This window comes from Chenopodium album, chromosome 9, assembly GCF_948465745.1.
Source record: "Chenopodium album chromosome 9, dcCheAlbu1.1, whole genome shotgun sequence".
Classification (NCBI taxonomy): domain Eukaryota; kingdom Viridiplantae; phylum Streptophyta; class Magnoliopsida; order Caryophyllales; family Amaranthaceae; genus Chenopodium; species Chenopodium album.
In genome coordinates this window covers 5,906,802-5,919,234 of record NC_137842.1, presented here as the reverse complement: position 1 = coordinate 5,919,234, position 12,433 = coordinate 5,906,802, and the positions used below count along the sequence as shown (strand labels likewise).

The 12,433-nt window shown below is 34.9% G+C and overlaps 1 protein-coding gene across 1 annotated transcript; it reads left to right on the top strand.

Annotated features, from left to right (window-relative positions):
- Positions 1–3,357: 3,357 nt before the first annotated feature.
- On the top strand, positions 3,358–11,231 carry LOC145558320 (long chain acyl-CoA synthetase 8-like). The gene is made up of 12 exons (XM_081619529.1): positions 3,358–3,494; positions 4,335–4,927; positions 5,024–5,104; positions 5,335–5,607; positions 6,089–6,220; positions 6,298–6,471; positions 6,553–6,782; positions 7,587–7,704; positions 8,557–8,688; positions 8,768–8,902; positions 9,579–9,785; positions 10,778–11,231. The coding sequence occupies exons 2-12, from the start codon at positions 4,370–4,372 to the stop codon at positions 10,940–10,942; spliced, it is 2,205 nt and encodes a 734-aa protein (XP_081475655.1). The 5' UTR covers positions 3,358–3,494; positions 4,335–4,369; the 3' UTR covers positions 10,943–11,231.
- Positions 11,232–12,433: the final 1,202 nt, after the last annotated feature.

The following is a 12,433-nucleotide window of genomic DNA, read 5'->3' as shown; positions in this document are numbered from 1 at the left end:
GACTTGATTGACCTTCATAAGCCTCCACTAAACCTCGTACTTGCTCTTGTTGCCTATAGATGTAATACTCCTAATTTTTTTGAAAATATTTTCTTAATTAGTAATTTCTTTAATTAATTGAAATAATTAAATATTTCTAAATTATGATCTTGGTCGGTCCGTACTTTTATTAATTAACGTTGTACGCCGTTTTTAATTTTATTTTCCGAATTTTATCTTAATAATACTTAACAACTTTAGCTTAATTATTATCTCATGAATTACAACAAATATTAGTTTTGATATTATCTATATATTTTAACTTGATTTAATTATCAAATCTAATTATTTTATTTATTTAAGAATGATTTTCGTTTTATATATATATATATGTAAAAAAAAAAAAAAAAAAAAAGGCCGTGAGTTATGAAGAAGCTAAGCCATACTTATCATTATTATTTTCTTAAAATCTCTTAATTCATCATTTTTTTAAACTTAAATCTCTTAATTTATCTTTCTTAACCATATTAGCATTTATCTTACTTCCATCCCTAATCCTTTCCATTGTATTTTCCCACATGAATTAACCTAGACTAAATTTCACTCATATTCATTTAACAAACTTACATTTATCATGTTCCCATGTTAATCTCAATCCTCCTTTAACTCTATCTTACTACCCCTTAAACACTATAAATAGACCCTCAACACTTCACAATTCCTCACACCAAAAATCAGAAATCCTCTTCTCTACTCTCTATCCCATCACCCCTTCTTCTTACTCTATCTAGCTTAAATAAACTCTACAACCCATAACCAAGTTGTTGCCACCGAACAACCACCTCGTCCGCCACCAACGACCACCCAACTATACTAATAGCACTATTTTGATAAAGGTTAATATTTAGGTAGTTCATGCACAATATAATGGTGTTCTTGGTTTTGTGTTATTTTGTTAACCTTATATTAATTAAGGTTATTTTATTTGTGTAGGAGGAGTCTCCCGATCGTGGTCAAGTTTAGTAGTCGTACCTTTTTGTTCTCGTGATCAAGGTACGTATAGGTGGCTAGGTCCTTGATACAATTTTTGAATGCGTGTTTTAATGATTTTTTTTGAATAAATGTTGCGTATGAATATTTAAGTTAACAATTTTCATGACAAGTTAAAGTATATAATTTTGATTTGAAGGTTTGATCTCTAAATGTTAATCGATTTAAAAAAAGTTATTTGATTTATAAATCACTTGGTTTAATTAATTTGTAGCTCGTTGTGAGCCTGAGTATTTGATATTTTAATTGTCCCTCTACCCGGGACTGGTTAAGTAAGACCATGAGCTTTGTATGATCTGGTCTTTCCTCGAGTATAGTATAACTTGCTTGGGGGGTGTGCACACTTAGGTGAGGAAAATTGGTTTAGAAATATATCAAAAATTGAGAAGTTTATAAATTGGAAATCTATTGGTTTGGAAAGCTTTTATTGATGGATATTACTACCCTTGGAAGGTTTAATTATTTTTGGAAAGTTTTATTTTGGAAAGTGACTCATGACAGGTTTAAATTTAGATGGTTATTTCGAAAGCATGTTTGCCTAATAAAAATATTTACATGCCTAGCACTTATACGTACTTAGCGTTTTTGCTAATCTGTTTTCCTTTTTGTTTTGGTTCGCCCTGTTTACCATTTTGGTAAGCAGTCTTGATTTCAGGTGTGAAGTTGTTCGTACGCATACTAGAGTCGGGATTGGGATCACATAGATAGGAATTAATTTTATTTATGTTTGGACAAGTTTTTTTTTTAGCTTATTTTGAAACAGTTATTATAATTATTCATACTATTAATAAAAGTTAGTTATTTTTCCGCTGCAGTTTGAGTAATTTAATAAGCCTTACGTTTTCACGTGGCGGTAATACGCCCAAGTCTATCTCTACGATATTTGTATACGTATAAATATAGTATTTACGTAGAGGGAGATTTGGGGGTGTTACAATAGACATGTGCTGCACGAACATGATATTAATATATTCGGACCGTGATAGTTGCCGTAATAAAACTAGTGTAAATTTGATTATCCTCTATTTGGTTTTGCAACCCACTGCTGTCACAATAATGTTTAGTCTCGCCGATGTTATGACGCTACAAGTTGAATGAAGCCACTTCCTATGTTAATGTATCTATAGTAATATGTCTTGGTGCAAGTTAATTAAGAGCTTATGTGTCGAAATCTTGAATAAAATCATGTTTAAGGCTGGTTGTGCATATGGATAAATTGACTTCATCTCTAACTTTAAAGATTTATGAGCTACACAAACGATCTGCCTTCACCATGTGACAACGTGGTAACTATCTTTTTTTTTTTTTGACAAGAAGAAAAAGGGATTTCATTAATTAAATATCGCCAAACGGCACTTACGTATAATTCTTAAGAAATCAAGAATTCCAACACAAATACACACCTTAAAACTAAATACATCGTAGAATTGATTAACAATCGCCTTTATAAAAAAATTCATCTGAAGCAATACAATCTGTGAGTTCGCATTGATTTGACTTGAATCCACGGATGCGTAGTCGTTTGAGTGAAAATATTCATGTAGTCCTTCGAATTCTTGTAGAGAATATGAAACCCTATATCTTCAACTCTTACCATAGAAACATAAAAAGAAAATAAACTCAGGAGAAAAATCATCATCTCAAGAATGAGATCTGTTTATTGAAAGCAATTTAAAGGTAACTATCTTCTTAAAAATTCAATTTGTTATCAAAAGAACTTCTCATTTTAGTGCATTAGTTTTGATCATAAATCTGTATAATTGCATATTAGTAAAAAGTATACGAAGTAATAGTTAAATATACTTAGATGTGATCAAGGTTAGCTCGACCCGATTTTGGGCAGAATTTTTCGGCCCAAAATTTAATTTTTTTGGATGGGTTTGGGAATGCGTTTTTATGCATATTTAGTTGATTTTTAAGGCCCGACTGAAAATCCGCATGACCCGACCATTTTGGGCGGGTTTGGGCACAAAAATTCCGCCCCGAAACTTGGCTCGACCCGGACCTGCCCGAGAAGTGGGCGTAATTTTTTTTAGCTTCAACCCGGCCCGTCCAATGATCACTTCAAAATAAACTACTAATTCAAACGAATTAAATAGGGACAACAAGATTACACTTTATATTATATATTTGAATATTGAGAGTAATTTTAAAAAATTTCTAGTAAAATATCAAGATTTAAAATAGATTTTTTTTTTCCTGGTACTTTAAATAAATTTATTATGGATATAGTTTTTCTTACAAAATTCAGACATTAAAAAACAGTTAAATTAGATATTTAATTGGGATAAAGTTGTAATTTTAGAAAAAATGATGAATACTCCAGCATTCTCTGTGCTACTCCGTAGTTTGTACATGCTCTTATGTCCTGTCTCCTATGACCTGTGATTCCCAGTCTTTTCGAGCTTAAACTAAAACGATCCAATTTTCTCCACAATTACATGCTTAACTTTCCTCATTTCGAGGTACCCTTTTCCTCTTTTTTTATTCTTCCTTTATCTCAACAATCATACGTTTCTTCATCATCTTAATTACTGCAATTCTTCAAATCTTAATCTTTGTTTCTTCTAATTTTTGTGATTAATTTCTTAGGGTTTACCTTTATTTGTTGAATTTTACGACACGGTATTATTGGATGAATTTTGGGTAATTATTTTTGTTGTTGAATGATTTTTCGACAATTGATTATTATGCTGAATTTTACATATTAGAATCTATGATTTTGTTTGGCAGTATTTTTTTTTTTTGGTAGTATTTTGTTGGTGGATAATGATCAAAGCGGGTTGTGATATAGACGAGATTTGATCACACGTTCTAAAACTTTACCAACTAAGCTAGTCGATCTCCACTTTTTTTTTTTGCAATATGATTCATGATGTTTTGAATTATAGTTATTCTTAAGCTTGATTGATTTTGATGTTACCTTGTAAACTGAAAGCATTTTGATTTTTGATGTAATTTTAAGGTTCTAGATTCCTTAGCTTTAATAGCGTACTCTTGCAATTTGATGTTTGTCCTTATTTCAAATTCGCCCGCTTGGTTCACCTGTGCAAGATGTTGACAGTTTAATGTTTTACTTGTTTGATTTTAGTAAACTCGTCGATTTTGTTTTTCTTTGTTGTTAGTTGTTACATGTTATAACATGTTTTTGTTCTGATTTTGGATTTTGTTCCTTAATTGATCTATTGTTTAATTTTTCTGAGTGATTGGGTTTGTGTTTATGCTTTATGATGCGAAAACGTTATTGTTTCTATTTCGAAACAGTTGATTACTTGCATTGATTAACTCTATTTTACTTTGTGTAGGGATATGCTCTGTAGGTCTAAGCTAATTTAGGCAAATGGAAGACACGAACATTACGAAGGGAAGTTCCTTGGGCTCACAGTTGCTGGAAAAGTATGTGAATTGTGAATATGTAGAGTTCTTGAAAAGACAATGCCCTTACAGTGTTGTCGGGACTGTGGCAATTGCTGTGATAATACCTCTATTGCTTTCAATCTTATGGATGGGAAGGAGGAAGGTGAAGCAAAGAGGAGTTCCTGTGCAAGTTGGCGGTGACGCTGGTTTGGCTATGCGTAATGCTAAATTTAAGGAGCTAGTAGAGGTTCCTTGGGAGGGGGCCTCAACTGTTGCAGCTTTATTTGAGCAAGCATGTAAGAAAAATGAAAACCATCGTTTTCTTGGAACAAGAAAACTAATTGATAAGGAAGTGATTCAATCTAGTGATGGAAGGAAGTTTGAGAAGGTGCATTTAGGTGACTACCAATGGGAAACATATGGGCAGGTTTTTGAGCGAGCTTGTAATTTTGCATCAGGACTTGTTAAGCTAGGTCATGATCTTGATACCCGTGTGGCTATTTTCTCTGAAACACGAGCTGAGTGGTTTATTGCTTTGCAGGTTGAACATCCGATCATTTTTTGATAAAGCTAATTGAATAAATCTATTGCGTTTTGAGTATACTGACTATGTCACATATTGTTGTTTCTATTTCAGGGATGCTTGCGACAGAATCTTACCGTGGTCACTATGTATGCTTCATTAGGCGAGGACGCTCTAATCCACTCCCTAAATGAGGTTGAGTATTATTCTCCAAGAAGATTTTAAAGTTTATATTTTTTGCCTTTAGGATAGGTCTGAATAATAACTGACAACTTAGCTTGATAATGTATGTTCACTGTGCTGTACTGTAATTGGTAATTGGACGCACCAAATCATCTTTGATATACCATCTATATGTAGTCAGAGTCTTTGGAATGCTACATGAAGCTGATTGTATTAACTCCTCTTCCTGATGCAATTTACAGACTCAAGTATCAACCTTGATATGTGACTCGAAACAGTTTAAGAAGGCAGCTTCAATACTTTCAAAGTTGGAAACAGTTAAAAACATTATTTACTTTGAGGAAGATAATGCTTTGAGTGATACTGGCATTTATGATGATATGGATGACTTGAACGTATCATCTTTTCATGAAGTTGAGAAACTTGGGAAGAATCATCCTTTGGAGCCAAGACTTCCTAAGAAGGAGGATATTGCTGTTGTTATGTATACAAGTGGCAGCACAGGATTGCCTAAGGTTTGTAATTCCTTAGTTTCAGCATCTACGAAACTTGTCGGTTATCACAGTTGCACTTGTATGTTAGTTATTTCTGTGTTATTTGTAGATTTTGTCTTTGCATCCATGAAGCACATCTAACTTTAGTAAAAATTATTCTTTACTTGAACAACCACTTGGTGTATCTTCATGAAACTTAGCAAAACTCTTGTATTTATCACTGTCTATCCAGAGGCGGATTTTTAGAATGACACTGTATTTGCCTCTTCTAGATAAGAAACTTAGATACTCTTGTTAGGTGACTTCCATGACTCAATATTATTTATTAAAGTTGCAGTGTGGTAAAATAATTTTTGTCGTTACTTAATCAATACAATTCTCTGTTTGGAAGTTATGTTGACCCATGATTCATGTTGGATGACACATCACTCGAACTTTCAATGTTTGCCATTATGTTAAAGTAAATTGTTTATTATTACTTATTTATTACATCTCTTTTTAGGGAGTTATGATGACTCATGGAAATATAGTAGCAACTGCTGCAGCTGTCATAACTGTGGTTCCTGGTCTTGGAAGAGATGATGTGTACTTGGCATATTTACCTCTAGCTCATGTTTTGGAATTGGAAGCTGAGGTATTGATATGTTAGACTCTATTCTTGTCCTCTCATGTTCTTTAATTTAGAACTTGTAATTAACTTTGTTTTTCTAGACGGTAATGTTGGCTTCAGGTGCTGCAATTGGTTATGGTACAACATTGACTTTGACTGATACCTCAAATAAAATAAAGAAGGGAACCAAGGGAGATGTGTCCGTACTAAAGCCCACTCTCATGGCAGCAGTTCCAGCTATCATAGACCGTGTCCGTGATGGGGTTCTTAAAAAGGTTTACACATCAATTTTGTCAATCTATAACTTATTGTTGTTGATATATAATTTTTTCACATAAATTTTTTGGTTGTGTCAGGTTGAAGAGAAGGGAGGTTTTGTTAAAACACTATTCAATATTGCTTATAAACGTCGTCTAACTGCTGTAGAAGGAGGTTGGTTTGGTGCTCAGGGACTAGAGAAATTGCTATGGGATGTTATAGTTTTCCGTAAAATTCAGTCAGTTCTTGGTGGGCGCATTCGTTTTATGCTTTGCGGTGGAGCCCCGTTATCTGGAGAGTCGCAACGTTTTATTAACATCTGCATGGGGTAAAGTCTGGTTTGATCCGTGTTTGATAATATCCATTTTTCTTGACATGTTCAACTGCTGCAACCAAACATAGTAGAATGCATAGATATCATTTAATAGTATTATTGTAGCTGAACTATAACTACGTAAAAGAACTTTCACAGATACCAGAATCTGAATGGGAAGGAGATTAGTAAATTTTTTTTCCTTGCTATTTGTTTCAACATTTATTATTTTTAGAATTACCGGCCTAATGGTGATTGCACAAGTGAAACCCTTCTTCCACTAGCAGTTTTTTGGCATCCACTTATTAGGATAATCCGAAAATCAAAATTCAAAAGTAGAAATGAAATGGTGGGTGGGTGTTGCGGCTCTTTGGGGGAGGGGGGGGGGGGGCGGTTTGGAGAGGAGATAGAACTGTTCTTAGGTATCTTAATGCATATCTATAACCACTTAAGGTAATCCTGTAATGCTGAATGAAGTTAGGATGATGAATGGGGTAAAGCAAAAAAAGCAAAAAAAGTTAAAAAAAAAAATTAAAAAAAAAAAAAAAATTCACATGCAGTAAAAATTCAATTTTGATTCACCTCTTACCTGCCTGTATGCGGGAAATAAAGCCTTCAGCTATAGTTTTTCTTGGTGCCAATATGCCCTGTAGGCTGTAGATGCTTGTGCAATAGGCTTGTGTAAACTTATTGACTGTCTCAGTTCTCTAGTTTAGTTTATGATGAAGAAATTACATGAACATGTTTTGCCATTGACAGTCTCTTATGCCATTTTTGGATTTCTTAACCTGACTGGCTAGCTACATTCATGATGCTCAGGGCGCCTATTGGACAAGGATATGGTTTGACAGAGACTTGTGCTGGTGCAGCTTTCTCTGAGTGGGATGACACTACTGTTGGACGTGTTGGTCCTCCTCTTCCATGTTGCTACATTAAGGTATGCTATCTATCTAGATCAGAAGATGTGTGAATGTATCTCTTCTAACATCTTTTAACACTCACATCTATTGTTCTACTTTTGCAAAGTCATGACATATGTGACATGTAAGTGACGTACTTGGATGTGTCCCAAGTTTTAGGGGGGATTGATATCCCATGTTCGGTGATAAGGGGAACAAGAAGGTGATTGAGAGTGGTTTCTCCTTTCTCCTTATTCCCATGGTTGTATTACGCTGAAAAGAAGCAATTAAGACCTTGAGATTTTTTTATTTTTGTAAAATCTTATTGCTGTCAGTCAAAAGTGAAGTAGAGTATTACTGTAGGTTATTTGAGTGGACCAATTTTCTTTCTCTTATTATCTCATAACCAACTAAACATGAAAGGTAGAGAATTATTTAATTGATTTCCAACCGCTTAGTCCTACCCTTTTCACTCTTCAATTCCAAAACTTGTGTTGCTATTCACAAAAAGCCCCATTAGTGTTTTGTTATCATACATGTATGTTTGTTTATGCAACCTTCATTTCAAATAATGCTTTATTAGCGAGCATTGCAGTGTATATATATATGATCAATTGGTCAAATTCCATTATCTTTCTACCTCCAAGAACCTTTTACTCTTTTTCTTCTCCTCTTTCTTACAGTCTTACGCTCCTTAGTGTCCGTGCCAAACGTAAAATTGTATTTGTTTACGGTATGGAGTTAGTACGATTTGAGGTTTATAAGCTTTTAAAAAAATAAAAGATAAATTACTGACGGCAGTTAATCTTGAACTTATTGAAATATAACAAATGTGAACTACACTGTTTTAAGATTATTTGTCCCTGAGAATCTTCCATTTGATTTTGTAGCTTGTTTCTTGGGAAGAAGGTGGATATACAACATCAGACAAACCAATGCCCAGAGGGGAGATTGTGATTGGTGGGCAGAGTGTGACAGTTGGTTACTTTAAGAATGAAGATAAAACTAAAGAAGTCTACAAGGTATTATCAATTTAAATTTTTACTTGCTTCTGCTGATGATTGTTCAGAATTGTAATTGTCTTATGTCACATATTTCCAGGTTGATGAAAGTGGGATGCGCTGGTTTTACACGGGTGACATTGGTCGATTTCACCCGGATGGATGCCTTGAAATCATCGATAGAAAGAAAGATATTGTAAAGCTTCAACATGGAGAATATATCTCCCTTGGAAAGGTAGGTCCATGGCACAATGTCTTTTGAATTTCTTGTCTTTATCTTTGGATTATTTTTCACCCAACAACAAGATCAACATCAACATTAACGCTAACCCTGTTCCCGGACAGAGCAGGGTAAGGAGGTTTAACATATGCGGCCTTACCCCTTGAGAAGTTATTTACAGTAGCAGTTAGTCTGAGATAAAATGTGTATTTGGTACTTCAGAATGAATAAGAAGTGCATATACTTTAGTGAGCTATTTTAGTTTAGTCCATTATATTCCAAAGCCTAAAGACAATGAGCCTCTCGGCCCCTCCAGAAAGAGCCATCTAGGGTCATTCAATTTCAGAAAATGTCAGCAACTCAGCAATTATGTCTTTGCTTCATTCCTCTATTAGAAATCATGTATTTGATTCATTGCATGGATTTTCAGACTTCAATGAATGAATGAATGAATGAATGTAGCAAACTAGCGGTGGTTGACTAATGATTAAATTAATAAGTTTATAAGATGTAGCTTTGCTGCTTTCACCGAGTTTCATTCTTGTCCTGTCTTGATTGGAATGATAAAATATGCATCCCATGGAAGCCACTACTGTATTATGTTGGCTAACTTGGCTTCCTTGTCCTATATAATGGGTGAAGCTTTGATTTAGTATGTTGATGAATATTTGACGTTTGTTCACTGTTACAGGCCGAGGCAGCCCTTATGTCAAGCAATTACGTGGAAAATATTATGGTACATGCAGATCCATATCATAATCATTGCGTAGCACTTGTTGTTCCTTCACATTCAGAATTGGAGAAGTGGGCTCAAGACTCTGGCATCCAGTACAAAAGTATTTCTGAGCTTTGTGACCATCCTGAAGCAATCAAGGAAGTCCAAGCATCCCTGTCAAAGGTTAGTTGTTGCAAATAGCTTACTTTTACCCAGTGAAATGTGTACCTTGCTGACGGAAAGCATGTCTATTTTATGGGAATGAGCTGAACATTCCGTTGAAGAGAATGAGTAGGAAATATCATAATATAAATTCTTGGTACATAAAACTCATGCCGCAAAATAGGATGCCTGTCTATTCCTAGTTACTCTTCTAAGTAAAGCTTATTCAGGGTGGACTCTGTAGCAGGGCTTGGCTCTAATAAATAATCAAGCTTACCAAGTCAAGTCCATGCCACCCTGTCCCAATGTGAAGAAAACTTTGACAATATTTCTTTTTTTGGAGGAAAACATTAACAATAAATTAAACTGCATAGTTTTTAAATTAGTTTTTAAAAAAACAGAAGGAATTCAAAATTGAGTGATTAATAGTCGGGTCATAGATAATTATCTAATTAATAAGCGATAATAAATTTATAAAAGGCAGCATCTAAACAATTCATAACATCTTATGACCTTAATTTTAGAAAAATTGAAGAAGAATGAAGGTGAAAGAAGAAGAGTAGAAAAAGAAGGATGAATATTTTTCCTTTCAGTTGTTGAAATAGAATAGGTAGTGATTTTTGCCAAAATTGTTCCTGTAACGTCCACTATTGACAATGTCCAAATTCATTGACCGTTCCCAATTTTGGAGACGTATCCATGCGTAATATGATTATATGAAAGGGAAAAAGGTTAGTTAGCGTGTTGATTATATGTAATAGAAGTATAGAACCATAGAGGCCTATTCAAATTTTTAATCAGTGTTTGTCTTCTTTCTCCGTTAAAACATTTTCTTCTGTTGTTTCTATTTTCTAACACACACTATTACCTCTTTCACTTTTTCTTTGTTCTTTATAATTGCATTTACATTTAATATTGTTTCTTAATTTCTATGCCCTTATCTAAATGTGTTCATTGTAGCAGGAATGATTAACCTTCTTTTTTGTTTTGTTTTTTTTTTTCCCTGTTTAAAGGTTGGAAAGGATGCAAAGCTGGATAAGTTTGAAATTCCTGCAAAAATTAAGCTGTTACCTGATCCATGGACTCCCGATTCAGGATTAGTCACAGCCGCCCTTAAGTTGAAGAGGGAGCAACTTAAAACCAAGTTCAAGGATGACCTTGAAAAATTATACGCATGATGGAAATGGGTAATTAATTTTGCTCGATACAAAGTTCACACTTTCGGCCCAGGTTACTCCTGCTTGGCCTGACTTGTAATCTGTGGCTCTATGGTTAAGGTTTTGTGCTGGTAAAAGACTGAATTGTTTACAGGGCCTTATAATTTTTTTCCATTGTAAGGTTCAAAAGCATGTCTAGCTGAGCCAAAAGACCTTTTACTTTTTTTGTGGATAGAATGAGATGAGGTATTGTTGATGAATACTGAAATTTTAAGCTATTTTGCAGTGTCAGCTGAATTAGATTTTATAATTTGCTCCTCCAGTTCTGAAATCTTTGTTTTACTAATATTCGATGTGTTTAACATATACAATGAAAGCTTCCAGAGGCAGATATCAGGTAAAGTCGAAGACAGGAATGGGCATGATCAAAAGAGAGGATTTAAGCCAAATTCTGTTTCCAGTGACATTTTTTAGATCAAAATGCTAAAGAACCCTTGCCCTGTTTGGTAGGTGCCTAGGACGTAATTATTAGTTGTAAAATGGTGATGAGTTCTAAATGAAACTATATGAGGAAGTTTAGCCCAAGTTTTTGCCAATCAAACTACACCATCTTCCACTTCCTAAGAAAACTAATTCTCTTGTTATCTTTTGTCAACCTTTTTTTATTTGAAGCCAAGTAAGCATGATTATATTAGATCAATTTCCGCGAAAGTTTGTAGGCTTTGGGAAAGGAATTCGTACAAATGAGTTTCGAGTTGGGATCCGTAGCCCATCGGCGCAACTAAATGAGCTAAAGAATTCCCACCACGCCTTACATGCTTACATTGAAAGAAAATAAAGGAATTACTAACTTTGAAAATATCCTCATGAAGAAGAAAAATGGGAGCAGCACCCTTCTGTTTTGTCCGGATATCCTCATGAATGAAACTTGCTACGTGTCACACTCCAAAATAACCTCATCATACCCCAGCCTTTGGCCAAGCTCCACCCCTCCACCCCAAAGCGTGCTGCCCCTGCCTCTCCCATCTCAGGGCTCCAGCGAACCTGATGATGCCTCACAGCAGCCACCAACAGCTGTCCCCCCGACCCTCTTATCATAGAACCAAACTATATACCGCATCCTTGGGAGACATGAGCATCGACATTAATCTTTACACGTCCTTCAGGAGGAAACCACGACCCCCTTAGTGCTGGAGAAGCCCCATTCTTTGTTGGCAAGACCTTCGCATTGTAAGTACAATAATAAAAAAAAAAAAAAAAAAAAAAAAACAGCTTCACAAAACCAGCACCCATTCTCACTGCATCAGGCCCAGCATCACTATAAAAAAATATGCGTATTTCTACAATGCCAAATAGCCCAAGACAGAGGCGCAAAGACACACAGCTGTTCCTTGTTCACCTTGGTTGTCATCCAACCCAGCCTATCAGCAAAAGAACTCGACAGGGCAGCAGCAATGAGATCCCCAAAGTCACTCCTCTCCCATACTTTCACTGCATAAGTGCATTCAAAAA

Bases quoted from the DNA above. Each gene is read 5' to 3' on its own strand.
- LOC145558320 (XM_081619529.1), top strand. From the start codon at position 4,370: ATGGAAGACACGAACATTACGAAGGGAAGTTCCTTGGGCTCACAGTTG. The intron at 5,608-6,088 runs GTTTGTAATTCC...ATCTCTTTTTAG, and splicing joins GCAGCACAGGATTGCCTAAG to GGAGTTATGATGACTCATGG. The intron at 7,705-8,556 runs GTATGCTATCTA...TTGATTTTGTAG, and splicing joins TTCCATGTTGCTACATTAAG to CTTGTTTCTTGGGAAGAAGG.